This window comes from Caretta caretta, chromosome 1, assembly GCF_965140235.1.
Source record: "Caretta caretta isolate rCarCar2 chromosome 1, rCarCar1.hap1, whole genome shotgun sequence".
Lineage (NCBI taxonomy): Eukaryota > Metazoa > Chordata > Testudines > Cheloniidae > Caretta > Caretta caretta.
This window is the reverse complement of record NC_134206.1, coordinates 29,118,924-29,144,323: the sequence shown is the minus strand read 5'-3', so window position 1 is coordinate 29,144,323 and position 25,400 is coordinate 29,118,924. Positions and strand designations below refer to the sequence as shown.

Sequence of the window (25,400 nt, the reverse complement as noted above, 5' to 3'; positions counted from 1 at the left end):
CACCTCAGATGGCTCTGCCCTGTCTGCATGATCTCCCCACCGAGAAAAGCCACCCCCTTCTTAGGGCAACAAGCCTCTGCTGAAATGCCCTCCATCACATCTCATGCCCTGTCTTATTGGATTTACTTAAAATGAGAGTTGCATTAATGCCCTTGTAATGATGAGGCCTCTGGCGGGACACAACTGAGAGTATCAATGCAGGACAAATTGCTTAGAGCAGGGCAGTCACAGCCCAAGGCTGGGTGTCCTTTATTATTAAGGCACACCAAACCAGCCAAACAGAGAGGACTTCAGTTTTACCCCACTGGCTAACCAAAAGTCATACAAGCAATTCCCTCAGATACTCCAGTTCTCTTGTATCACCACCAGCGCCACTCCTTATGGGGGATGAATGGTTATGAAAACCAATACCGCAGTAAAAGAAAAAAAGGTTCTCCTGATCCCAAAGGACCAAGCCCCTGACCCAGGTAAATAGACAAGTCAGATCTTACCCACAAATCATGCTGTTGCTAATCCTTTAGAATCTAAAAATCTAAAGGTTTATTCATAAAAAGAAATATAGATGAGAGCTAAAATTGGTTAAATGGAATCAATTACATACAGTAATGGCAAAGTTCTTGGTTCAGGTTTGTAGCAGTGATGGAATAAACTGCAGGTTCAAATCAAGTCTCTGAAGTACATCCACAGCTTGGATGGGTCATTCAGTCCTTTATTCAGAGTTTCAGTGTAGCAAAATTCCTCCAGAGGTTAAAAGCAGGATTGAAGACAAAATGAAGGCGTTTCCAGGGCCTTTTATATTCTCTGCCATGTGGAAGGACACCCCTTTGTTCTTACTGTAGAAAATCACAGCAGCAAGGTGGAGTTTGGAGTCACATGGGCAAGTCACATGTCCATGCATGACTCAGTTCTTTACAGGTAGAGCAGCCATTGCTCACATGCTACCTTGAACTTTCCCAGGAAGGCTCTTAGATGTGGACTGGAGTCTCACAAGGTCCATTGTCAGTTAAGTATTTCTTGATTGGGCACTTAATCTGAAGAGTCCCTTCTCAATAACTTCAAATACAAAAATGATACACACATACAGACAGCATAATTATAACCAGCAAATTACAACCTTTTAATAGACACCTTACTTGACCTCCTTTGTACAAGATTTGGTGCCACTATATGACCTTGGTTGCAACAATGATCTATACAATAACAGTTCATATTAACATCACAGGCCTTTTACTGGGGAAAAAATCATCCTGACCTGGAGCCATGCTTTGCTACCAGCTGGAATGGAGGCTACAGGGTTGCTTTAAGTTACTGGGTTGGCGGACTAAGAACACTTCCACACGGGCCCAGGAAGGACCAACAAGTTTTATCCACAATACATTGCAAAACAATTCATAGCGTGGCACAGCTTGCTAATAGGCTTGGGATATTCCTCCAGAAAACCTAGTGCTTAACCTGGTTTAGTGCAGTGCCAGTGTCGATGCAGCTACATGGCTATGACTTGAATGTCACTTACAGTAGATGCTCAGACCTGGATTCCCATACCCAAACGCCCAGACCTAGGGTAACTCTGGAGTGAAATTTTTGTTCATGGGGACTGCATGTGCACAGGGAAAGGCAAATATGCCCAGTCTGAGGAAAAATATTTGTTCTCTGATCACTTCTGGCATATGCCAGTTTACATATAGGCAAAAGAATATGGCTAAAATTTTCACTGAGTGGACTAAAGCAGGTTACCGTTCTGTCCTAAACTGCAAATCTTGATGCAGTGCATTGTGAAGTTTATAGTAAAATGAGCTCACATGTAAAAAATGAATTTGCCTTCATTAGAAAGTTTAATCTTTATTTTAGCATTTTATTCAGCTTAGAAGTAACCTGAGTTTAATTTTCTGGTTCTCACACCTAGGAAAGCAGTGTCTGCATTGCACGTGCTACAGTGGAAGTGTAGAGTTCAGGAATTGAGTCGTATACTTTCAAATACCTTTGAACCCTTTTGTGGTCCTCACTCTATTTTCCAGAAGCTACCAGAAACCTTGCCAGAGCAGTAGCATATAGATGTAGCTGGGCCCTACATGTTCAGTAAATATGTATTTTTGGCCCCAATTGTGCTTGTGTTTTCTTCAAAGTATGCATGTTGCAAGAGATACAACTGAAGTGTTTAAATCCTTACTTTCTTCACTGAAACAAAACCACATAATGAAAACACTTTACAGTATTGGGTTTTGCAAAGTTCTTACAGAAAACCTACATTTTGGCCCCAGATACCTGATGTAAGCTTTAAACAACTACTTTACAGTATCACCAGGATTTCTAGTACAATATTGCTAACATCCATCTCTGGTAGGCAACTGATTTTTCCACTGGCCCCCTCAGGCAGTCACGTATGGTAGATCTCACAATATAACCAAAGCAAGAGCATGGAGCCACCATTCATTAAAATAATCAGTTAAGTCTAAGAGTTAGCAGAGGGCACTGGACTGGAATCAGAACATCTTGGTTCTTTTCCCAGTTGTGCCACTTGTCAGGAACTCAGCTATTGGGCTAGGTGGCCTGACAACCCAATAAGCTCTGTGGGGCCCAATAAACCCACACCAAGTGACTGCGCTCCCTGATTGGTAGGTAGGGCCCTACCAAATTCAGTCCATTTTGGTTAATTTCAGAGCCTGAGGGTTTTAAAATTCATCAATTTCACATTTTCAGATGTTTACAACTGAAATTTCATGGTGTTATAACCATGGGGGTCTCCAACCAAAAAGAGATCATGGGGAGGATCACAGAGTTGTTGTAGGGGGGTTGCGGGATTGCCACCCTCACTTCTGTGCTGTCTTCAGAGCTAGTCTCTGAAGGTAGAGCAACTGCAGACCTTCCTGTGGCCAGGGGAGGTACCCTGAGATAGGTCTGCTTTCCCCCGGAGGGTAGCCATGCAGGGCAAGTCCTGTCCCTCCCCAGCATGGTGTACTAGCAGCTGGAGCCTGGTGAATAGTAAGAGCCCCCACCCCTGACCCTCTCTCCCCCTTTCAATAGCTAGATTTCACAGGGAAGGTCTGATTTCATGGTCCGTGATGTATTTTTCACAGCTGTGAATTTGGTAGGGCCCTATTTCTTGGACAGAAGGACCAAGAGATCACCTACAGCTGTGCCAGACCTGCTTCCTGCCCAGCCCTTGCTCCACCCTTGCCGGTTCTGCTGCAGCCCTAGACCCTTTGTGCCTCTGAACTCCTGATTCCAAACTTTGACTTACCTCTTAGCCATGCCTCCAGTTCTGCTCTGTGGGTCTGCTCTGACCAGTATTGCTCCACCTACACCAGACTCGTAAACACCCCTGAACTGCTCTGTGACCTTGGCCAATTCTATGAAAGTCACTTCATCTTTCTGTATCTATTTCCTCTCCTGCCTTTTGCCTTGTCTATTTAAGCAGTTGATATCATTGGCTGTCTACAACAGAGCTGCTGTTTTGGTTGTGTTGCCAGCTCTCGTGAGTCTTATGATATTTGTTGCTTTTCTTAAAGCCCCACTTCCTGGAATCCTGTGGTTGTAAGAATCTCAACTTTCATTTTAAAATAATAATTTTTCGCCCTCACAGTCTTGGAGAAAACTTGAAAATGTGAGCACAAGAAACTCAGAAGCCAGACAGCAAATAAGAACCCCAAATGTATTTTTTTTCCCCAAGAAGAGCAGGCTCATTTCTAAATCCTAGGGTTGGCAGTGCTCAGACAGAATAAATACAACTGATATACAAATAAATACCAGTGGACAGTAAGAGTGCTCATGTTGCAGAGGCACTAAGAGAGCAAACATCTAATCATCACGTTTTAAGAGCATGGAAATACAGTTAACTTGCCAGGAGTTGCATAATATCACAGCATATTTTGTTTACAGACACCACTATTCAAAGGAAATATTTTTAGCCCTGTTTATCACATTGCCCGGGTGCTCTGCAAACCTCAGCTTGCTAAGAAGCCTGAATCAGCACTTATCACCCCCATGCCTATTTGTCTTGATGCAAATGATGTCAAATGTATGGTCATTCTTTTGTACATTTTCAGTGTCTGGAGACATCCTGTCTACGCTGCAAGTGCAAGGGAAGTGCAAAGAGCCCTTGCACTCCACAGGAGAGCTCGCTTTGCTAGGAAACAGTGCTATGATTTTGCTCAGACAGATTCATTCTTACCTCTGATTGGTCACTTTCTTTTACCACTGACATCATCTTGTTGCTGGGTGGAAAACTCCAAAGCACAGCCGTTGATACTGCTTTCAGCAAGTTGGGAAGATGACTTGCTCTATAGCCTATATTTTCCAGTGAAACCAGATTACTTCACACATACAACTTTAGAAATTTGTTGGCAAATTGTGACTTCTAAAACTTTAATGATTCAATTGTTGCTTTTAGACTGGTCGCTCCCCTTCCACAAAAATACAATTAAATACATTCAGATGATACCTTTGTAAATCAGCCATTTCTCTTTGAGACGTTACATAAGAAGCAGCTGTGCTCGCACTGTGTTTCTCAGCAGTGAGCTGAGAAAAGGACTGGGAATCAGGAGACCTGGAATCTATTGTTGATTCTGCCATTGAATTGCTTTGTGATCTTTGACAAGTCACTTTATGCATAACCTACCCTGTCTGTAAAATGAGACTAATGCATAACAATTATTAGTTATATTACAGTAGTAACTGGGGGCCTTAACCTAAATCAGGGTCCCATTGTGCTAGGTGCTGTATAAACATAGTACGAAACAGTCCCTGCCCTGAAGAGGTCATAGTCTAAAGACACAAAAACGTTCTACAGGTTGGGAACTGAGGATGGAGAGACAAAGTGACTTGCCTACAGTCACACTGGAAGCCTGAGGCAAAGTCAGGAACTGAGCCCAGACTTCCCGAATCTCAGACTCATGCCATAACCACAAGACCACCCTGGTAAAATTCCCCAAGGTGCACTATATAGTGCAGGGTAGTCTATTTTTTGTCAAGGTCCAGATTTCTTGGTCAAGGTATAGTCAAGGTCCAGACTCCAGAGAAAACAATGATAAGTACATAAAGATTTTGGGGTCCATTCAAAAGCATCTGGCAGTCTGGATTTGGTCTTCAATCCACCTATTAACTTCCTCTGCTATAATGCTTTTCATGCCTACAAAGGCAAAGTATTGTTACATTAGAAATAATTGGCTACATTCAATCTTGGTGTAAACAGGTGCAACTCCATTCACTTCAAGAGTGTTACACCAACTCAGATCAGAGCAGAATTTGGCCCAATATTTTATGAGTTTGCCTATTTACTTTAAAACAATGAGGAGTCTGGTGGCACCTTAAAGACTAACAGATTTAATTGGGCATAAGCTCCTGAAGAAGCGTTTTTTTACCCACGAAAGCTTATGCCCAAATAAATCTGTTAGTCTTTAAGGTGCCACTGGACTCCTTGTTGTTTTTGTGGATACAGACCAACATGGCTACCCCCTGATACTTGACACCTATTTACTTTAGGGTTTGCCTTACTAATGGAGGTACAGAGATGCATATTGCAGTTCCTGGCCATTGATAGCCAGCCACCTTATTCCTTGCCTTCACTGCAATTTCTGCCCTGGCATCTTTCCATGGCATCCTCTTTTTGAAATGGCCCCTGGTTCATGGATGCCTGAAGTATCCTGGCTTCTCCAACTAATTGCTCCATTCCACATTGCTGCCATAACTGCTTATTTTATCTTCTCAACCTGTGACATTCTCAGAGGCAGTTTCAATATCACTGCTCCTCATTGCCTGTCTTGATGCTTTATTAAAGAAAAAACTCAAAACTATTGCACCAGACTGACCTTCATGATCATTGGCTCAGCTCACTTCAAATAATCTTTAGAATGTGGAGTATGGTCTAACACTATAGGGGCCTTCTTCATATGCCATATGGGGCCCAGGTAGCAGAACTAAACTTGTTTTTCATTTTTGCAATTGTGCTGCAAGTAGCTGCTATGATTTCAATTTGTGTAGTGCATCTTAAAGTTTCTGGAGGCTGCATTTTGTGATCCCATTCAGATGCTGTGAACTACAACAGAAAACACCGTGCTCTCCATCCATTGGATTCTCTTACTCTAAAATTTAAAAAAAGTCATTTAGACTGAGTATATGGCTGTTCTTTGGGTACAGAGAATCATTACACAAAGGGAACTGGAAAGGGTTAAAACAGTTCATAAGTCATTTGGTGGAGTGTTTGCACAGGGACACATTTGTGCGTCTGTGCAGTAGGCGTTGTTATAGTGATGCTGGTTGGGGTATTCCACTTGACATGTAACCCCTTTGTTTTTCATTACAAATGTTACTAACTGTAGCCAGCAGCTTTTAATAGCTCCTCAGCATATTCCTCACCTTTGCTGGTGCCTCCATTTGTGTAAAGCAGATTGTAGCACCTTCTATCATCCCCTTTAAATATAAATATAAACATAAATATAAGGAGTGAAGTATGATCATTTCCATATGAAGGCAGAACAGATTGTTCATCTCTACCATCTTCCTTGTATTTTATCAGACCAATCGGATACATCTTTGATATTAAGGGTTAGTTTTCAGTTATGATGGCTATAAGCCAGGACTGAAACCCTAAATCAGTCTACCTCTGATGCTAAGGTTTGGATCCAGATCTGAACTCTGCGGCTCAGTAAAGAGACCGAAATATAGGCAGACAATTCAAGTCCCTTTAAACTTGAGAAACTTCACATTAGAAATTGGCCTGAGCTATTATGTTCTGGTTACCATAGGAATTTTGCAGCAGTTGGACCACACATGCAGGATAAATCAGTCTCTAGAAGAGTGGTCCAGAACCTTGGGTAATTGGTTTAAAAATCATCTACATTGCTGGATGTTCTTGCTTGCATCTCCTTTTATCACGGTCTTAGATTAGAGATCCGACACTGTTACCCAACGCAGCATATATTCTTCTGTTCTGACAGCAGGACAGCTACTATCATCCTTAATCATTCTAGGATGGCCTGCAGGGGAACTCTTCTAGTGCAAGAAGTGAGATCATTATCTATTTGTCACACTCCCTCAGACACTTTTCCTTGGAAGAGGAATAAATACTCACTTCCACCAGTCATCTAGGTAGCACTTGCATAGAATATTTTAAACGACTCAAAAAAGCATGATACCAGTAACTTCTCTTACCAATGCTATGGTTGAGAGCTCAGTAGTCATGTCTGCTTCATGTTCAATATGAAGATCTTATTTACTTTCCCCATAACTTTTCAGATCTAGAATGTTGCCCATGACATGCCTCGAGAAGTAAGCTGCTCTTTTGTGGCTTATTTTTACACTGTTAACACCTTTCAACAGACAATTTCAAAAGCACTTTGCAAAAAAGTCTCAAATCCTGCAGGAGGATAATGGGAGGGAGATAGAGTCTGATTCTCCAGTGCCATGTGCCTTGTGTAATCCTTTACATGTATGCAAAGTGCAAAAAGAGCAAAGAGCAAAATGTTAGCATTCATGTGAATGGAGAATTCTGATTTGTTAGTATCTTACACTTTCTTTGCATGGTTTTAATGACTAAACAAGATGCGAGCAGAAGAGAATCAGTCCTGTAGATGTTAAGCAACTTTCACAAGGTCACCCAAGAAGTTTGTGGCAGAACCCAGAACTCAGATGTCCCACTCAGTCCCCTGCTCTAGGGCTGATCCAAAGCCTACTAGAGTCAATGGAAAGACTAACTGGCTTCAGTGGACTTTGGAAAAAGATTAAATGTTTAGAACGGATGAGATTAGTTGCTGGCATTATATTCATCAATAATGGATTCCTCGGAAACTGCACCAGCATCCCCTCCAGCAATCCAGGTGTTTCATTTCTACCTTCATTGTCTTAGTGGGCAAAGCATAAACATGGTTTAGAATCAGCATTTCTTGTTTATTAGAAGCCTGTTATTTGATCGAGTCGTTTTCAGTCCAAGTGCATGCTATACCAAATCAGTGAAGATTAAAGTTGTGGTTTCTCCAAACATGTGGCTTGTTCACTTGTGCTCCCTGTAACTCTGTGTTTAACGTATTGTAAGTGATTATGCTACATGAGCGCACATGCAAACTCAAAACAGACTAAATTAGGTGGCACTTTCGCACGTCGTTAGTGAGAATGACAAACAGTAGCAATATATAGTACCAATTACGTTTTTCTCCCTCCCGTGGCTTTGAAACAGAACTAGTTTAATTATGTTGCAGACACAGCTTGTAAATATAGGGTTTATATTTCAACAAGGTTTGGACTCAATGCCTATGTCCCATTTCTCTGATTAAGTAAGTGAATACATACCATATTTTATCATGAGGGGAAGTCACTGAAGAGGTTAGAAGGATCCTCAGTTTCTAGAGAAAATGCTTTGCCCATTAGCTAACCAAGCAGTGTCACTAGCTCAAAGCAACAGAACCTCCACTGCTCTTACAAAATGATGCCATTGTCCCGTGGCAGACTTAGTAGCCCTCTGTCTCCAGTGTTTTTGGCTGATATATTGCTTGTATGGTATCATAACTGCCTGCTTTTATTTGAAGGTAATAATATCCTACACTGGAGCAATTCAGTTTTCATAAACCGATTAAGAAAAACAAGTTATTTGCCCAACAAGAACATGCACATGAATTGCCTTTGTGTTAACACAGATTACATAGAGCAAAGTGACTCCAAGCTTGTTTACCATGAACTCTCCATGAAATTCAACATTTATATACCGACAGTGAGTTGCAGCACCTTTTAGAAGAAATAAGTTTAATTTCTCTTCCTTATTTCAGCCAGATTTTTTTCCTGACAAAACATTGAAGTAAAAAAAAATTAAGCCATGTGAACTAACTAATCTTTCATCACCACAAGTAATAGTTTTATCTACATTCAGTACTGTTTTTTCCTAATTTGCTCAAAATGGCATTTAAATAGAGGGCGAGGTTCTGCTCACTGTTTCACACAGCATTTATACCAGTGTCTCCACTGATTAGTGGAGTTACCCTGGATTTACACTGAGAGGATTGAGATCAGAATTCTGGCCCAGTGTTTGTAAAAGAATATTGGGAGTGGAATATTGCCAGCAAAGAATTTGGCCCATTGTGTTTAAGTGATGGAGCCAAATAATACAAAGATGTAAGTTGATCTTTAGTCTGTTTATAAGAAAATCCACTATTTCCAGTGATTCATAAACCACACTTAAAGAAAGTTAAAGTTCAGGAGTTATTCAGCATGGCTAAAAATGCCATATTATTTCTCCCTGTAGCAGGACACTATACTAGAAACAAGGATAAATAAAATTCTTGAGACATGACCTTACTGTTGAAATACAGTGCTTTTATGTAACATCTCAGTTCATTGCATACTTATACCAGGGAGCTGGTATGGTTTTAAGACATCCACATTAGTGCCTCTGCTACCCAATATCCTCACAACTATCAATTCAAATGTGAATGAGTAACAATTTAACTGTGTCCATTTTGGATCCTACCTCTAGATTTCAATGAGGCAACTGATAGAACATACAACTGAACAGGACTAAGGGTGTCAAAATCAGGCTCTTAGCCAATATAATACATTAATTGCTTCCAGAACTATCCTAGAACTCACTGCAAAATACCGTGGGCCAAATTCTTCTTTCAGTTATATCAGTGAAATTCTACTGATTTCTGTCTTAGGTACTTCTGTGGCCCCTATTATTATAGTATCTGAGCATCTTTCAGTCTTTAGTGTATTTATCTTCACAACACCCCTATGAGATAGAGTTTCAGAGCTATACTATTACTCCATTTTAAAGATGGGGAACTAAGGCACAAAGAGACTAAATGACTTGTCGAGGTAGGCTTTGATACAGTAGGAAATTTAACCTAGGTCTCAAGTCCCAGACAACTGGACCATACCATCCTACCTCTTTTTGGGGCTGCTCTGGTGGAACTGAGGAGAATTTGTACCCACCATTCTCTTTGCAGTCTGAATTCCTCCCCCCTTGCCTATAAAGAGTCCTATCCCTGTGTAGAAGCTGCATTACTCTATGAAGTGAAATTGTTCAAAGAGCTTTCAGAGGGGATTTGTGAAGGTCCTATAGCTAAATGAATACACAAAATAAAAGGACATGGGGAGGGGGGAAATGGATTTTGCTGACATTAGTTGTGGGAAGGAAGTGTTGCTGCTCCTTGTCTCTTATATAATTGTGCCAATGGCTCTGCCCCAATCTGTACTTTTGTGTATCATAATAGGTACTGGCTGACTTCACAAGGGGGCGGGGGGGAACAGAAATGTAAGACTAGTCAGCTAGACACATTCCATTTCTCGTTAGATCAGTCATTTTTTTCTGCTGCCTTGGAAGCTGTTTTTTTAGTCTTTTGAGTTTTAGATTTTGGGCCCTCTCACATTCAAGAACGTTCCTGGTACCCCAATAGTGTTCAATGCAAAGACAAAGACTCCCTGCAAATAAGTTCTAGCCCTCAAACCCAAGCCTACCCAGCTCTGGTACATCTGCATTCACTCCCCTCAATTACTCTCCTGATCTTATCTCTTTAAATGGTGGCACCTTTTGAGAAAAATTGACACTTCTGTGTTTCCATGATATAAAGATCAAGGAAATAATGAAACAGAAACATCTGTATGCCAAAATACAGGCAAGGGCACTACAGATGCAAACCTTTCTGCATTCCAATTTTTCTTCACTAGAAACAAAGACTAAAACTGCCCCATAATTCAGCATGATCTTCCAGTGTAGTTTTGTTAATATATTGGAATAAAATGTCATTGCCTTCAATGGGAACCAGACCTTAATTATGGGCCAAATCTGGAAAGTTGCTGAGTGTTCTATTGGTTGTGAAAATAATAGACGTCATAAGTTCTGCAGTGAACGCAGCAGGCTTACCACACTGATCAGATCCATCCTGAATGTGGTGGTATGCTACAGAATGTGTTTCATTTGCAAGAAGGGAACAGACAGGTTCCCTTTTGCCTGATTAGCTATAGTAATAGAGCATGATGAATTTCATGGAGAGTTCATGGTAAACAAGCTTGGAGTCACTTTGCTCTGTGTAATCTGTGTTTACACAAAGGCAATTCATGTGCATGTTCCTGTTTGTTTTGAAGAAGCTATTCCCAGTCACTGCATTTACCTACTAGTCACAGCTCCTGAAGAGACATCTCTTGCAAGTGTCAAACCCAGTCAGACCTGCTGAGTAATCACAGTTGGTAAAGATGGGTGCTACAGCCCAGGGACCTGTCTGAATAGGAGAATCATGGGACTCCGGGACAGGAGTAGGCAGAAGCCCGATATCTGGGGAGGTTAGCTCTGGGGAAAGGAAGGTGCAGCTTACCCCAGCTGTACCCATGACACATGCATTAATTTGGGAAAGTTGGTGGTGTGAATCTGTGTTGTATTTGTGCAATCTCCCTCTCCACCCATTGACTGGGTGGTTTTGGCTTTTTACATGACCATAAAACAAAATCAAATTATAGGTTTGCGAATATCCTTACATTGGGCCACATCCTGCAAGGAGCTAAGCACCTTGCACTTCAGCACAGAATTCAGCCCTCAGTGTGAATGGTTTTGAATGCATATGTCAGCTCATAGGCCCAGCTCCTCAAAGGTATTTAGGCACCTAACTCCCATTGGGAGTGCTATGAAGGCAAATGATTTAGAGTACATGCACCACTGGGGAAAGAGGGGTGCTGGGGCTGTTCAAAATCTTTGTGAATTGGGCATCTTAAAGCCATCTGTGATAAGATATGAGAACCTGCCTAGAAGCTTATGGCTACTGTTGTGTGGTACTTCCCCCTCTCCATCTCCCAACTGTTACTTTCATCCTGGTCTTTCAAGAGGACGATCTTGTCTTTCACTGGTCTTTCACTGGTCCAGTTTCCCTCTATGTCCTCCTTCAGTAGCTGCTGTTACTCCAGCCCCTGAACATTCTGTCTCCAGCCCTGTCTCACTCTTCTTGTAACCCCCTCTTTCAGAGCATTGGGCCAAATTCTGCTCTCATTTCACAATGCAAATCTAGAGTCTCCATATTTACCCATGTAAACAGAATTTTGGCCCCTAGTCTCCAGCCCAAACTGCCACTCCTACTCCCTGACTTCACTCCCAGCTGATTGCATAGACCCTGTCTCTAACCAGAAGCCAGAGTGGCCTCAACAGTGAGGCAAATACATTACAAATAATTATTTGCCATTCGTGTAGGAGTAAGGGGCAGCCAAATGCCAACAGTCCTTACCTTTTAAACCAATATATTGGCCTTTTCCTCCCCACACTGTCACTCCTTAAACTTCTTAGACTAAAAGATTTCCAAAGATAAATTAGCATGACCCTATTTGCTCTCCAAACGTCCCTATTTATTGTTTTACAGGGTTGGTTGATATGGTATTAAAGCTGTAGAGCAAGGTAAATAACGTTAGAATACTTAGCAAGTTATAATGCAAAACAGAAAATATAGAGAGGGGTAGAGGAAAATTTCACAGCTAGGAAGTGCTTGAATGTTTTATAGAATTACACAGCAGTGAGAAATTAGAGATGGAAGAGACTTATTAGGTCATCTAGTCTATTTCATGGGCCAGTGCATAATTGTTTCCTATGACATACATACTTTTTAGTGCTTTATCTAGTCCTGATTTAAATGCCTCAGATAAAAAGGCTTGCACCATTTCCCTGGAGGGACTATTCCACAATCTATTAGCTCTCACAGTCTCATGTAATTATCTCTACCGTCATTTTGCAAATTAGGATATGTAATTATAAAGTCAGAAAGTTTCATTTTGTAATTTAAAACATTTATGTAATATTATTCAGAGCACAAATATTAACTGCCATCTTTTCTCCCATGATGAATTTAAAATAAAGCCTGCATAAACATTAAAGCAATACACTAACAAATGTACAAATCAAAAAGGCAGCACTATAGGTCCTTCAGCATGTAACAGGGGAACTTACCACAAGTACCTCTAGCAGCTAGGTGTGGTAGTGAGTGCAGTCCTTTTCTCACACAAGCACCCTCTGCAGGCCAGCTTTCTGTGGCCATCAGTCCTGGCTCAGGCCCCTTTAAATACAGTTCTCTGTTTGGGTTCCCAATTCAGTCCTGTCCCTTCCATGGGTTTTACAGTGCTTTACTTGTAGCCAGTATGGGAAAGAGGCTCATCCACTACTCCAGGTTCCAACCCAGAGACATTAAACACAACAGCCACATACCACTTAACTCAATTCTTTGTTGCATTTTCCCTAAACCTCTTCCAATGAGGCCCTTTTATCTCCCTCCCTACCTCAGGTTCTTCTCTCTATATAATTCCCACGAGGTAAATTCAGTCAGCAATAACACCTAACTAATTATCAAGCTCCTTTGGCCAGAAAAAAAGCAACCTTCCTTACTCCCCCACTCCTAGCCTTCAGCTAAGCTGCTAGCCCCTACAGCTCCTTTAATAGGAACCTGCTGGGCTCTGATTGGCTCTTCTGTGAGGCCCCTCTAGGCAGGCTTGGAGGAGTCAACTTTGCTGGTCCTTTCCTGGCGTGGGATGTAGTAGGACTGTGGGACCTCCTGCAGGGAGCCGTAAAGGCCAGGTAGACACTGTCACACAGCACCTATGGTCACAAGGTGCCATGCTGGATTTCTTGGTATGCTCTGGAGAAACCATGTATATTTCTCCTCTTAACTGTATTTGCTTGCTTTTGCTATCTGTTCCAAACTTAACCACGTTTAATGCAGTGTTAATGTATGATTCATAGACTTTTGACGCCAGAAGGGAACATTAGATCATCTAGTCTGACCTCCTATAGCAGGCAATATAATTTCATCCAGCTACTCCTGTAGTGAGCCCAATAATTTATATTTGATGAAAGTGTATCTTCCAGCAAGGCATCCAGTATTGATCCAAAGACTTCAAGAGATGGAGAATCTACCACTTCTGTTGGTAGTTTGTTCTAGTGGTTAATCACTTCCACTGTTAAAATTTTGTGCAAAAATTGTGACCACTGATTATAAAATCTATGTAAACCAGATTAGGAGAGACCAAAAATGCAGCCCTTTTATTGCTGTTCAATAATCTGTGAAATCAATTTGAGGGTCTCATTCCAATTTCTGTTTGACAAGTATCTACGTCAGAAAAACACCCCAGTGCATATGGTACTAACTGGCTTCCTTTGTAGGCAGTCTCAGCAGAAGGACGAAGAACTGAAGGAATTTGCAAACTGAACTATACTCTCACCCCTATATCAACATTAAAGTTATGTGGGTAAATTTAAACTCCCTCTGCCAATGCACAATGCCATAAGCTAAAATACAGGATAAGTAAAGGACTTTAGTAACTTTCACTAGTTTGATGATTAGACAAAAGTCAAATGAAGATCACAGCAGTGGGTGAAAAGGAGGGGGCAGTTGGACTGTGAAAGCTGCCAGTCAAAGGTGGAGGCTGCACTGAAAAAAACCCATTTCAACTATATCGATGTATATTCGTGTACATAAAAGAAGTATCCTAGAGATTTTTGAAACATTTAGCAGAAAGGCCCCAATTCTGCAAATGCTTCACTTGAGATCAGTGGAACTGATCACACACTTAAAATTAAGCATGTGTGCAAGACTTTGAAGTTACATGGTTTCAAGCTAAGCACATGCATACATTTTTGCGGGATTGGGGCTACAATGAAAGATATAATCCATTTCATTCCATGGTATTTGATCAAATATTTCAGTTTTTTAAAAAGTTTTTCTGTTCTTACTCTATAAACCAGTAGCCCCACTGGTGGCACAGGATGAGAAATCCATTCATGTCCCATCAACGGCTTTCCTGAGGGGCATGTGCAAAAATTTAACTTTGACCCCTTTTGGGTGGGCACATTCTGTGCCCCCACCCCCATGCAAGAACTTGCTTTTCCCTCCCTTCCGCCCCCACCTCGGCTCCAGCAGGAGCTCACTCTCCTCCCTGAAGGCCCAGGGCCCAGAGAAGCTCGCTCTCCCTACCACCTCAGCCCCGAGGCTCGAGGAGTTCTGTGCCCCTGATGATTATTGGGGGGGGGGCATGCCACAGCTTGCCCCCCCTTGTGCATGCCCCTGCTGATTTCCATTACCATGGTTCATAAAATTGTCCAAGAAAAAGAATATGTAGGAATTTCTGTTTGTGAGCAGAAGCAGTCAGCTTCAGAAGAGATACCCAAGAGAACGTTTCTCATGATTCAGTAGAAAATTTTCATTATAATCTAACAATCCATTCACTGTTTGTTATATCATTTCAGAAATCACTGTGATGCTTCTGTAGTTTTATACAATTCCACAGCATATGTAATAAGATAGTGTTTTCTGCATTACATAGCCCACAATTGTTTATCTCTGGCATAGGTTTTTGGGTCAAGGTTTGTTTGATTGGCATTTTTGGCTATTTGGAGTCCAATAAAGATAATTAATCAAAAAATAATACTTTACTATAACATTTTCATTTATTGTTAGATTTTGTGTTAGTGCAAAAAAGAATTCTTCCAGTGATGTGGAAGACCCTAGGTATGCTTTTATATGTCTCAAGTTGTATCTATTATGTCAATAATTGCATAATAAGCATGAATAACAGATTTAGGCCCTGATTATGCAAATTGATCCATGGAGGTGAACCCATGCACTTGCACTGAATCCCATTGAAGCCAAAGGGGCTCTGACTGTCTGTCAGGGTCTGCCCATGTGAAATGGTTATAGGATTGGGGCCTTATTTACATCAGTATGTTTAGCATAAAGTATTCTGTGCTTTTTCAGGAGGAAGGACAAGGGCAATAATGGGAGTGGTTGATGCTGTGAATGATGTTCTGGTTATGGTAGAAATGTTTTTTCAAATCGTGAAGATTTTCAGTATTTTTTAAAGATAGTCCCTTATGCAAGTGTCCCTTAAATGTCCCTTTAAAGTGTCCCTTTATACAAATCACTTAGCTAAATGTTATGTTGCTTAACTTTGCAAAAACAAATAACACTATCAAAGATAAAAATATAGGAACCAGATTGTAATTCGTTTACAGCCAATTTACAATTAGTTTGACAAGATAAAACTTTAAAACAATGTACATAACAAAACAGTAAAACCTATCTTAGGGATTTCAGAGGGCTATAATACTAGAGTGCTAAGTTTCTGTAACAGATAGATCAAATGACTTTATAGTAATATTTTTCAGAATAGAGATCATATACTATCCTATCATTAATTTTCAGAATTTTATTGAAGTCAATAGGATTACTCACATGCTTAATGCACTTGCATAAGTGCTTAGAACCTAAAATCTAAAGTTATGATAGCCCATAAATGGGAGAAATTATAGTGATACATGGTATGAAACATGTGCACCACTATTATCAGAAAAATGGGGACTACATCCCACCCACCTGCCCTGTAAACGAGATTTGTCTTTGTCCCAATTATATCCCCGTCTCTCTGTGCATTAGCATGGAGGCTAGAAAACCTGACTCATCATTTTTTAATAATCCTCCCAACCTGAGACAACACACATACTCTCCAAACATTCCCAAGTCCCAATTTCCCCTAAAGCAAATATCTAATCTCATCCTGCCTGGCAGCACAGCAGTCTTGTTTCTACGTGTGCAAGCAACTGCCTTAAAGCAGGATGTTTTTCCAGAAAGCAATTTTTTCTCCCTATACTCTGATCTGTACACTTTTAGGATGAAGGCGGTAATAATGCTGTATCTCTCTCTTGATAAATAATTGATTAATGCACATTGGGGAGAAATGGACAATAATCCAAATAAAATGAAGTTGATGCTAATGAACTGGGGAAGAATCTGATGTTTGTAGTCTCCTCAAAGAAGGGGTTTGTGTCTACTCTGCCCAAGAGATTTACAGTGTGCGTGTGGGGGCTTTTGTACCATTGTTTGCTCCTGCAAACCAGGAAATTTGGAGGCCAAAAGCAATTTGTCTGGTTGCAGTCATGACCAGACTTCTGGGATTTGAAGCTTGCCATGGTAGTCCATGACTTTTTAAAATTCTAGATTGGTTTACTGCAACGTGCTCTGTACCGGACAGCCACTCTGAAGCTCCAGCCAGGGACAGAACTACTTTGTGTCTGCTTGGTGGCAGAGCATATCACACTGCTTCTGCTGCACAAATTGTGTTTGCTTCCTATTACGTTTGGGGTACAGTTCAAAGTGATGAGTCTCATCTGTTGACCTGTACTGTATAAGATTTGGGTCGTGGCTATGAGGAGCAACTCCTCTCTCCCTTCCCAATGACAGCAGTTGAGATCGGTTGACCTGCTTGACCTAAAAGACCCCTGATTGGAGTAAACAGCCGTGCCTGACTCTAGGATTGACTTCCTCCATGGGTCTGACAGCCTCAGAATTTGCTAGCTTTTCAGGCATGGTGCAAGGCTCAGATTTCCCCCTCCCCTTTTCTGCATGAGGAAATGGTGGTTTGGTATCTGGGGTGTTTATGAGCACTATATTTTCCTTTTTTTTCCTCTTGGCCTTTCTCCTCCTCTCCTCTCCTCTCCTCTCCTCTCCCTTTCCCCTCCTCCATTCAGCTCCCCCTCTCTCCGATCCTTCTTCCCTCTCTTTCGTATTCCAAGCTCTTCCTTGAGTCAGCCCACATCCCACCAGCAGCAGCAGCCAAAGTTTAAAGGGGTGTGTGTGACTGACACCTGGTAAGCATGGGCTCCTGTGCCTCATCTGCATATCCTCGCCCGTCGCCCTCTATTGGCTGGAAGAAGCCACGCCCTCGCGCTGGGGCCCTGGCCGAAAGGCCGCCCGGAGACAGGAGCTTTCCCCGCCCTCTTGTGCTGCGGCCCCGCCCTTTCGCCCGCCCCTGGCTGGAGGCTGCCCGGAGACGGGAGCCGGCGAGCGTTCTGGCAATTGGTCAGCGTCGTGCGAGCTCGTCGATTGGTGGCTAGTAGCGAGAGTGGGCGTATCCGGAGCGCGGTGATTGGCGGAGGGCTGTGCGCGGGGGGAAGGGGCTGCCCGCGAGCGGTGGACGGGGAAGCTGCGGGAGGATGGGGACGGCCGGGGGAGCGGGTCAGTGAGCTGAGCGCAGCCAGCCCCGCCAGCTCCTCCGACCCGGGCGCACCCGCTCCCCGTCCCAGGAGGCGCGGCGCGGCAGCATGAACCGGGGCAGCGCCGGCTCCATCGGCAGCGCCGCCTCCGCCAGCGAGTACCGGGTCTGCAGCAACTGCCGGAAAGTGCTGAGACAGGTACCCGGGGGGCCGGGGCGCTGCTGGCGTGAGGGGGGCGGCGGTGGAGCCGGGATGTGGCGGAGCCGTGGGGATGTGAGCCACCGTTGGGGACGCCGGGGGGGGGGCGGGATGTGGTGTGGGGGCGGCCGCGCCGCTGGGCTGCGACCCGGTGGGGACCGCTGGGGGTTCGAGGCCGGCTGCCTGAGGGGAGGGGGCGGGATACTGGGACTCGGGGGGGTGCGAGGGGGACGGGACCCAGGCGGCGGCGCGAGCGGAGGCTGGTGTGTTTGGGGGCGGCCGGGCGGGTAGCACGGGAGCTGCGGGCCCCTCTGCGCACGGGAGGCGGAGAGAGGGAAACCGTAGATCTGAGGGGAAGGAGCGGGGTAGCCAGGCACTTTAGCAAGGCGAGGGGCCACGGGAGGATCTGGGGGTGGCAGGTGGGTGAGTATGAGGAGAACGGGGCATTGTCCCGGGATGGGAGGGGGGTACCAGCCCCAGCATGGTAGAGAAGAGGGGATGGGCAGATCGTCTTTCCCACCCGACACTGGCCCTTTGGCGAAGGTCCCTCTTTTCCGCTTTCACTGATCTCTGCATCTGCTTCTGCCCGGTGTGAGGGATGTTCCCCGGCCCACTGATGTCCCTGTTAGCCCGTGAACGCAACCTTCAGCCACAGCTCCTATTAGCGGGGTTCTTAGTTTCTCGTGGTTCGTACTCTCCCACCCCCTGTAGTGCCTTTCCCTTGTTAGCGATTCTGCCTGAGACATAAAATATATGTGGGGATTTGTATTGGGTGTGTGTATGTGTGTTTTTCAGCAAAAGTGTTTACTTGGATGGATCATCAGAAACACTGGCTCTGGTTGATTCTCATAGAGAGCGGCTTAGAAAGTTTATTCACATATCACTTAGTAAAAATAAATACATCACTACAATTTTTATAAAACCTTATTTTCAGACTGCCTCTCTGAAATGTAAAGCTTTTGGGGAAAAAAATCAGCTGGTTATTAACAGGTCCCCTGACCAGAATGTCCTTTGCGAATATTCTAATCCTTTACTAACTCCTCTCAACATCTGATTAATTGGGAACATTAGATGAGGTGCTTTTTGTTTGTCCAGTGCAAATGAATTAAAATTGCTGAGCTGTGCAAATGCATCAGGACTGGAAGACTGAGAAAAATGCAATATTTTTTTCCCTCATCTGTCTCTCTAAATACATTTTGCACCAGGGTTGTTCTTGTAAATATTAAGAAAGCATGTAAGTCGGCGAGCTCAAATATTTGCGCACTTTGTCCAAAAACTGTTTTTCTTCCTCTGTGGGTCAGGCCAAGTGCCAATCAAAGTTGTTTTTCAAGCCTCTTTTTGCTGCAGTGGGCTGCTGTGTGTGTGTGTGTTTTTTTTTTTTTGTAAAGGGGTTGGTTTTTGGAAAAGAGGTGTGTAGAGGGAGGGGGGAGCATATTTAAAATGCATGAGAGAGAGGGGTGTGTCTTAATCATGTTTATGGAATATTTTAAGGGAAACAAACTCTTATTAAATGTGTGCAATTGGTATGTGCAGTTATTTTTTCCATAAACTCTTAGATCATATTACAGTTGATACTTGGTACTCAGCTCATTGTAGCGCAGCTTGTGAGAAATTTAATGGGTCAGAGAAGTGCATATCATTGCAGTCTGATGTTAACTATTTCACTGCAGGGCCAAACTTTAACTTGCTAATTAATTTTTTTGAGGAAACCAGACACTTATAGAAAAACTTCTGAGACGTTAAAAGCCTGAAGCTCTCTCTGAGATTTGACATGTTTAAAGGATTGGCTTAACAGGTTAATCGGTGTCAAATTGGTCTATGTCAGGGGTTCTCAAACTGGGGGTCAGGACCCCTCAAGGGGGTCACAAGGTTATTACACCGGGGGGCCATGAGCTATCAGCCTCTACCCCAAACCTCACTTTGCATCCAGCATTTATAATGGTGTTCAATATATAAAAGAGTGTTTTTAATTTATAAGGGGGGGTCGCACTCAGAGGCTTGCTATTTGAAAGGGGTCACCAGTACAAAAGTTTGAGAATCACTCGTCCATGTAAAGAGTGGGGAGGGGAACTTGCGTTGTTCTTGTCAAATAAACACAGTTTTTGTTGACTAATAAACTGGTGTTTGGCAATCCTAGTATTTCTAAAATTAAATTGATCTGAAATTTCTTAAAGCCATAGTCTCAAACTAGTGAGTAGGTCTCTTGTTTTATTCCTTTTAATACTAGAAACTGTGGATGTAATATACCTTCTGCTAGCCTGTAATATGCATTACTTTCCTAGTAATGATTGTGAATGATATTTATTTACCAACATATCCTCTGATGAAATGTTGCTATTCAAGTAAATTATGGAGAATAATGGTGGCATGCTTAGGTATCGGGGTGCTGGGCACTGCAAAGGAACCTAGTTGGTTAAGTGGATGTCAGTAGCTCTCTTTGCTGGCCTGCCTTATGAATTCCCTGCTGGTGGACTGTGCTACTCTTGCTGGAGGATTCATAATTCCAGTGGCAGTTATTGAAATTAGATTAAGAGCAAGTGACTTGAGAGGGATATTTTGTGATTGAATTGATTGTGACGTTATGGCCTCTAGCCTTCAGGCTAACCAACAAACATAGCAATACAAAAACAACAAGGAGTTTGGTGACAGTTTTTTACCCACGAAAGCTTATGCCCAAATAGATCTGTTAGTCTTTAAGGTGCCACCGGGCTCCTTGTTGTTTGTGTGGATACAGACTAACACATCTACCCCTTTGATACTTGATAGCAATATAAACCTTGTCTCATTTGCTCTGTAAGCATTTAATATGTTTGTTGTAATAAAGTCCAGTGTAAACTTTAACCTTTTGCATGACATTAGCTAATTTACAAATAGAAAATATAGAATTCTTCTCAGGTGTAAATGAGATGCAAACTTTGATCTGGATGTCAATGTATATGCTAAAATGCCCTCAAGATTGTTGTTGCTTCATCTTGTTTTATGACAATATTCTTTTAAAGCTAACATGACAATGCGTTGGAAAAATAACTGCTCATAAAACATTCTTAATCAGTTCCTACTCTCATCTATTTGAGTCTGTATTTTAAACTGCTAAAGTATAGTGTTAGCAACAATTATTGGTGGATGGGGTGATATGGCAGCGAGGGAAAACAAGCCTTTCAGCTTACAATGAAATTCAGAACAGACAAACTAAATGTAAACTCGTTTGGGTGAATTGGGGTATCTTATACTGAAAGATGTAAGTGGAGAAAAACTAGATTTAGAGTGCATAGTCTGTTTATTTTGGATTAATCAAAGTTATGGCTTTTTAAAGATGTTTTCAATCTCTGGAAAAAACAATGCTTTTTTCAATATGGGAGAGCCCATTGTACAAAGGTTAGCATGAATAAATAAATAAAAATGCAGTCTTGCTATAAGAAAAGGAGTACTTGTGGCACCGTAGACTAACAAATTTATTAGAGCATAAGCTTTCGTGAGCTACAGCTCACTTCAGCGGATGCAGGGATCTGGCAAGCTAGTTCTGTCGCTGCTGGCTAAAGGTGAGGTAATACCACTTCAGTAGCAGAGGTGGGTGGAAATGCTGATATTTGCTTTGTAGAATTCAAGAGGATTTTCAGGAATGTCATCCAGCGGAAGTTAAGGAAATGCCACAGTAGTACAGCCAGTTGGATTTGACTGTCTTTCAGAGTAGGCTGAACCAGGCTGGGAAGTGGGAAGCACCTGCCAGACCACACACTGCCTTGTGTGCTGTCAAGGGATTGTGCAGTGTGATTTTTTTTTTTAAAGGAACCTAATAGTCAAAGTACTAGTGACGTGAATCGATCTCTTCATTTTACAATGTTACACTTAATTTTTAAAGACTTCAGATGAACTTGTATACTTCCTATATGTGCACCACTCTTCCTAGTGGTCATGATGTGTCACTTCTCTGTTTAGAGCTATATCACAGCTCTTTAATTTTATGTTCTCTTAAAATTAGTCACCTGCTGAAATCTCTGTTATTTTTTTTTTTAAGGAGCTCTCAGAATGAATTAGCACACTTCACATGAAAATATAAGTTTTGTGATATTTAGTGTTTGTCTTTTAGAACCCAGCCCCTGAAGTCTTTTTTAGTATGTGAGAATTTTAGCTTTCATTTAAAAAAAAATTCAAGCACATATGGTTGCAAAGAAAGGTTTGGAAATGTGAACCCTAAAGGCTCAAAAACTAGAAGGCAAATTTAATAGAATGCCAAACTTATAACTTCTTTAAAAAAATCTCGCGATTTTTGAGGGTCTGAGGCATAATGTTTGAACACCTGGAGTTGGCAATATTTCCACCTGCCATACTTTCTTATCCTGTACTATACACCTGGTTTGCTGGCACAATATTTCTAGTTTTAGGCAAAAAGCATTTTATTACTTCAAATTATTAGTGTTTTTTAGGAAACATTTACAAAATTGTACACAGCAAGCGGCAACTCCTTTCCTCTAATAACTGCAGTGAAAAGACAAGAATGGTCTTTTATACTGTTCTGACTGTTTGCACTGCTCTGCATCTTTCCATACTGCAATCCATTTGGATAATTGTACTCTTTTTCCTTGTTTAATTGTTGGCTTTGCGGTATCAGAGTGCTGTTGTTCTCAGCTCATGTACACTGATATTGAGCATTCCTGTGTTCTCCACTTATTCCAAAAAAGTGGAATAAAAACATGGGTGGTGGGTGAACTGGCCATTGAGGGAGGCTAGCCCCTGGTCCCTCCCCTTCTGCCCGAGAACCCACCTCTCTTTCCATCCCTTCCCACCGGAGCCCAAAGCATCCCCACCGTGGCTGCCAGACCCCCAGCTCTGGGCTGCCCGAGCGCAACCAGCCCCAGAGCACCGGGCGGTGCGTGGGTGGGGCCATGCCAGACTGTTTGGGGAGGTTCAGCCTCTCCCAGCCTATGATACCCATGACCCATGAGTAAACATATTTTTTATGTTTTTCTAATCTCAATTGTTGGAAGTCAGAAAATGGTCAGTTAAATTCTCATTGGTGGTCTGAGAAGAAATTATCCTCTACTGAAATGTCATAGTCTTGCAATAAAAAGAACATGTTGTCCTCTGGGGCAAAATTCAGCTACAACAGACAATACAGAGGGAGTGAGAGAGCTACTAATGTAAGGAGAGTTTGGCTGCAGGGAGAGTTCAGTGGCCTGGTGGAGGCCAAGTAGTATAATCTAACTACAGGAAGAAACGTAACAAACATACTCTAAATTTAGGTCAATAATACCCTCTCCCCACAAAAACAAACAAACAAACCAACTCAAACCCCCCCCCCCCCCCAAAAAAAAAAAAAAAACTTGCAAGAGTAAAAATAATGCAGGCAGAAGTCCAGCAGCAAAGTGAGGGTATCCAGTTTATTGCACTGAATGCAGCATGAACAATGACTTGCCTTGTGGGCAGTTATTGTATGTGTGCATTTGATACAAGCAGCTCATAGCCCTCCGATTCAGTACAGGCTAGAGTGGCTGAGTTGGTGGAGGTAAGGGGGACAAAAATCTACATCAAGGAGACTTTCAGGGTTGCAGTAGTACACCCCAGTCATACAGTTTGTGCTGTTGAGAGGGTGAAAGTCTCAGGGATAGAGAAAATCAACAGTTCCATAGTTGTGAACCTCCTTCCAGGTGATGTCATGGTATCCTCAGTCCTCGGATACCCCTCCTAGGGAGGGAGGGAGCCGCAGTTACTACCAGGAGCAAGTAACTCAAGGGATTTGATTATTAGAAATATCAGTAATTGGGTTTGTGTTGGCCGATGGAACCACATAGTTAATTGCCTGCTGGGTGTGAAGGTTACAGATCTCATGAGATGTCTAGATAGACTTATATGCAGTGCTGGGGAGCAGCCGGTGGCTATGGTACATGTAGATACCAATAATACAAGGAAAGGTAGGGGAAAGGACCGGAAGGCCAAATTTAGGCTGCTAGGTAAGACTAGAGAGTAAAGTCCAGGACCTCCATGCAAGCAGTCTCTGAAATGCTTTCAGTTCCATGCACCGGGCCAAAAAGACAGGACGAACTGAAGGGTTTTAATACACAGATGAGACAATGGTGTAGAGAAGAGGGTTTTTGGTTTATTAGGAACTGGGGAAGATTTTGGGAAGGGAGGAGCCTAAACAGGAAGGATGGGTTCCACCGAAAACCAAAATGGAACTAGACTGCCAGCATGTAAAATTAAAAGGTTATAAGAGAATTTTTTAAACTAAGGGCAGGGGGATAGCTGTCAGGTGTGGAGGGGCACACAGTTGACGTGGAGACATCCCTTAGGGATGGATTTATTAAACTGATAGGAAAGAAGTTGGCAAAGTATAGATAGGAGCTAGTGAGGAATAGTCAAACATAAGAATCCCATTCAAATCTAACACACGAAGACAATCAACTGAATATTGACAAAGTGTATAAGTGCTAATAGACAACTGCTGAAGTCTAAATAAGTAAGATGGGTGAATTAGAGTACCTGGCATTAAATGAGGATATTGATATGATAGGCATCACTGAAACTTGGTGGAATGCGAATAATCAGTGGGACATGGTAATAATGCCACATCCCCACCAGCATGAACCATTTGTGAAAGAGCATAGTCAAAGTAAAAATCTGAAATGACTCAAACTATACTATAGACTCTCTGGGTAGAAATTACGTGCTTGAATAATAAGAGTATAGCAGTAGGAATATGCTGCCACAATCCTGATCAGGTGGTTGGCAGTGATTGTGAAATGCTTAGGGATATTAGAGAGGCTACAAAAACAGAAAACCCAATAATAATGGAGGATTTCAACTATGTGCATCTTGAGTGGGTATATGTCACCTCATGAAGGGATGCAGAGATAAAATTTATAGACACCACAAATGACTACTGCTTGGAGTAGCTAGTCCTGGAACCCACAAGGGGAGAGGCAATTCTTGACTTAGTCTTAAATGGACCATAGGATCTGGTCCAAGAGGTGAATATAGCTGAACTTCTTGGTAATAATGACCATAATGTGTGTGGGGGGAAATGTCAAAGAAACCCACCTAAGTAGCATTTAACTTCAAAAACGGGAGCTACCCAAAAATGAGGAAGCTAGTTAAACGGAAATTAAAAGTTTCAGTCACAAGGGTGAAATACCTGCGAACTTCATAAAGGCTATTTAAAAACACCATGATAGAGGTTCAAATTAAATGTATATCCTAAAAACAACAGCAAGAGGACCAAAACAATGCTATCATGTCTAAAAAGCAGAATAAAAGAGGTGGTTAGAGGCAC

The 25,400-nt window shown here is 42.3% G+C and overlaps 1 protein-coding gene and 1 long non-coding RNA gene across 2 annotated transcripts in view; one reads left to right on the top strand and one right to left on the bottom strand.

Annotated features, from left to right (window-relative positions):
• Nucleotides 1-516: 516 nt before the first annotated feature.
• On the bottom strand, nt 517-3,465 carry LOC142069173 (uncharacterized). The gene is made up of 2 exons (XR_012665014.1): nt 3,239-3,465; nt 517-1,053 (listed from the first exon to the last, which is right to left on the bottom strand). It is a non-coding gene; the product is annotated as an uncharacterized LOC142069173 (long non-coding RNA).
• A 14,435-nt stretch (nt 3,466-17,900) lies between these two features.
• SESN3 (sestrin 3) overlaps nt 17,901-25,400 on the top strand; it is an 88,999-nt gene continuing 81,499 nt past the window's right edge. Inside the window, exon 1 of the mRNA XM_048843457.2 lies at nt 17,901-18,133. Coding sequence (XP_048699414.1) covers nt 18,044-18,133 — 90 coding nt within the window. The 5' untranslated portion in view covers nt 17,901-18,043. The remainder of the gene's footprint in view (nt 18,134-25,400) is intronic.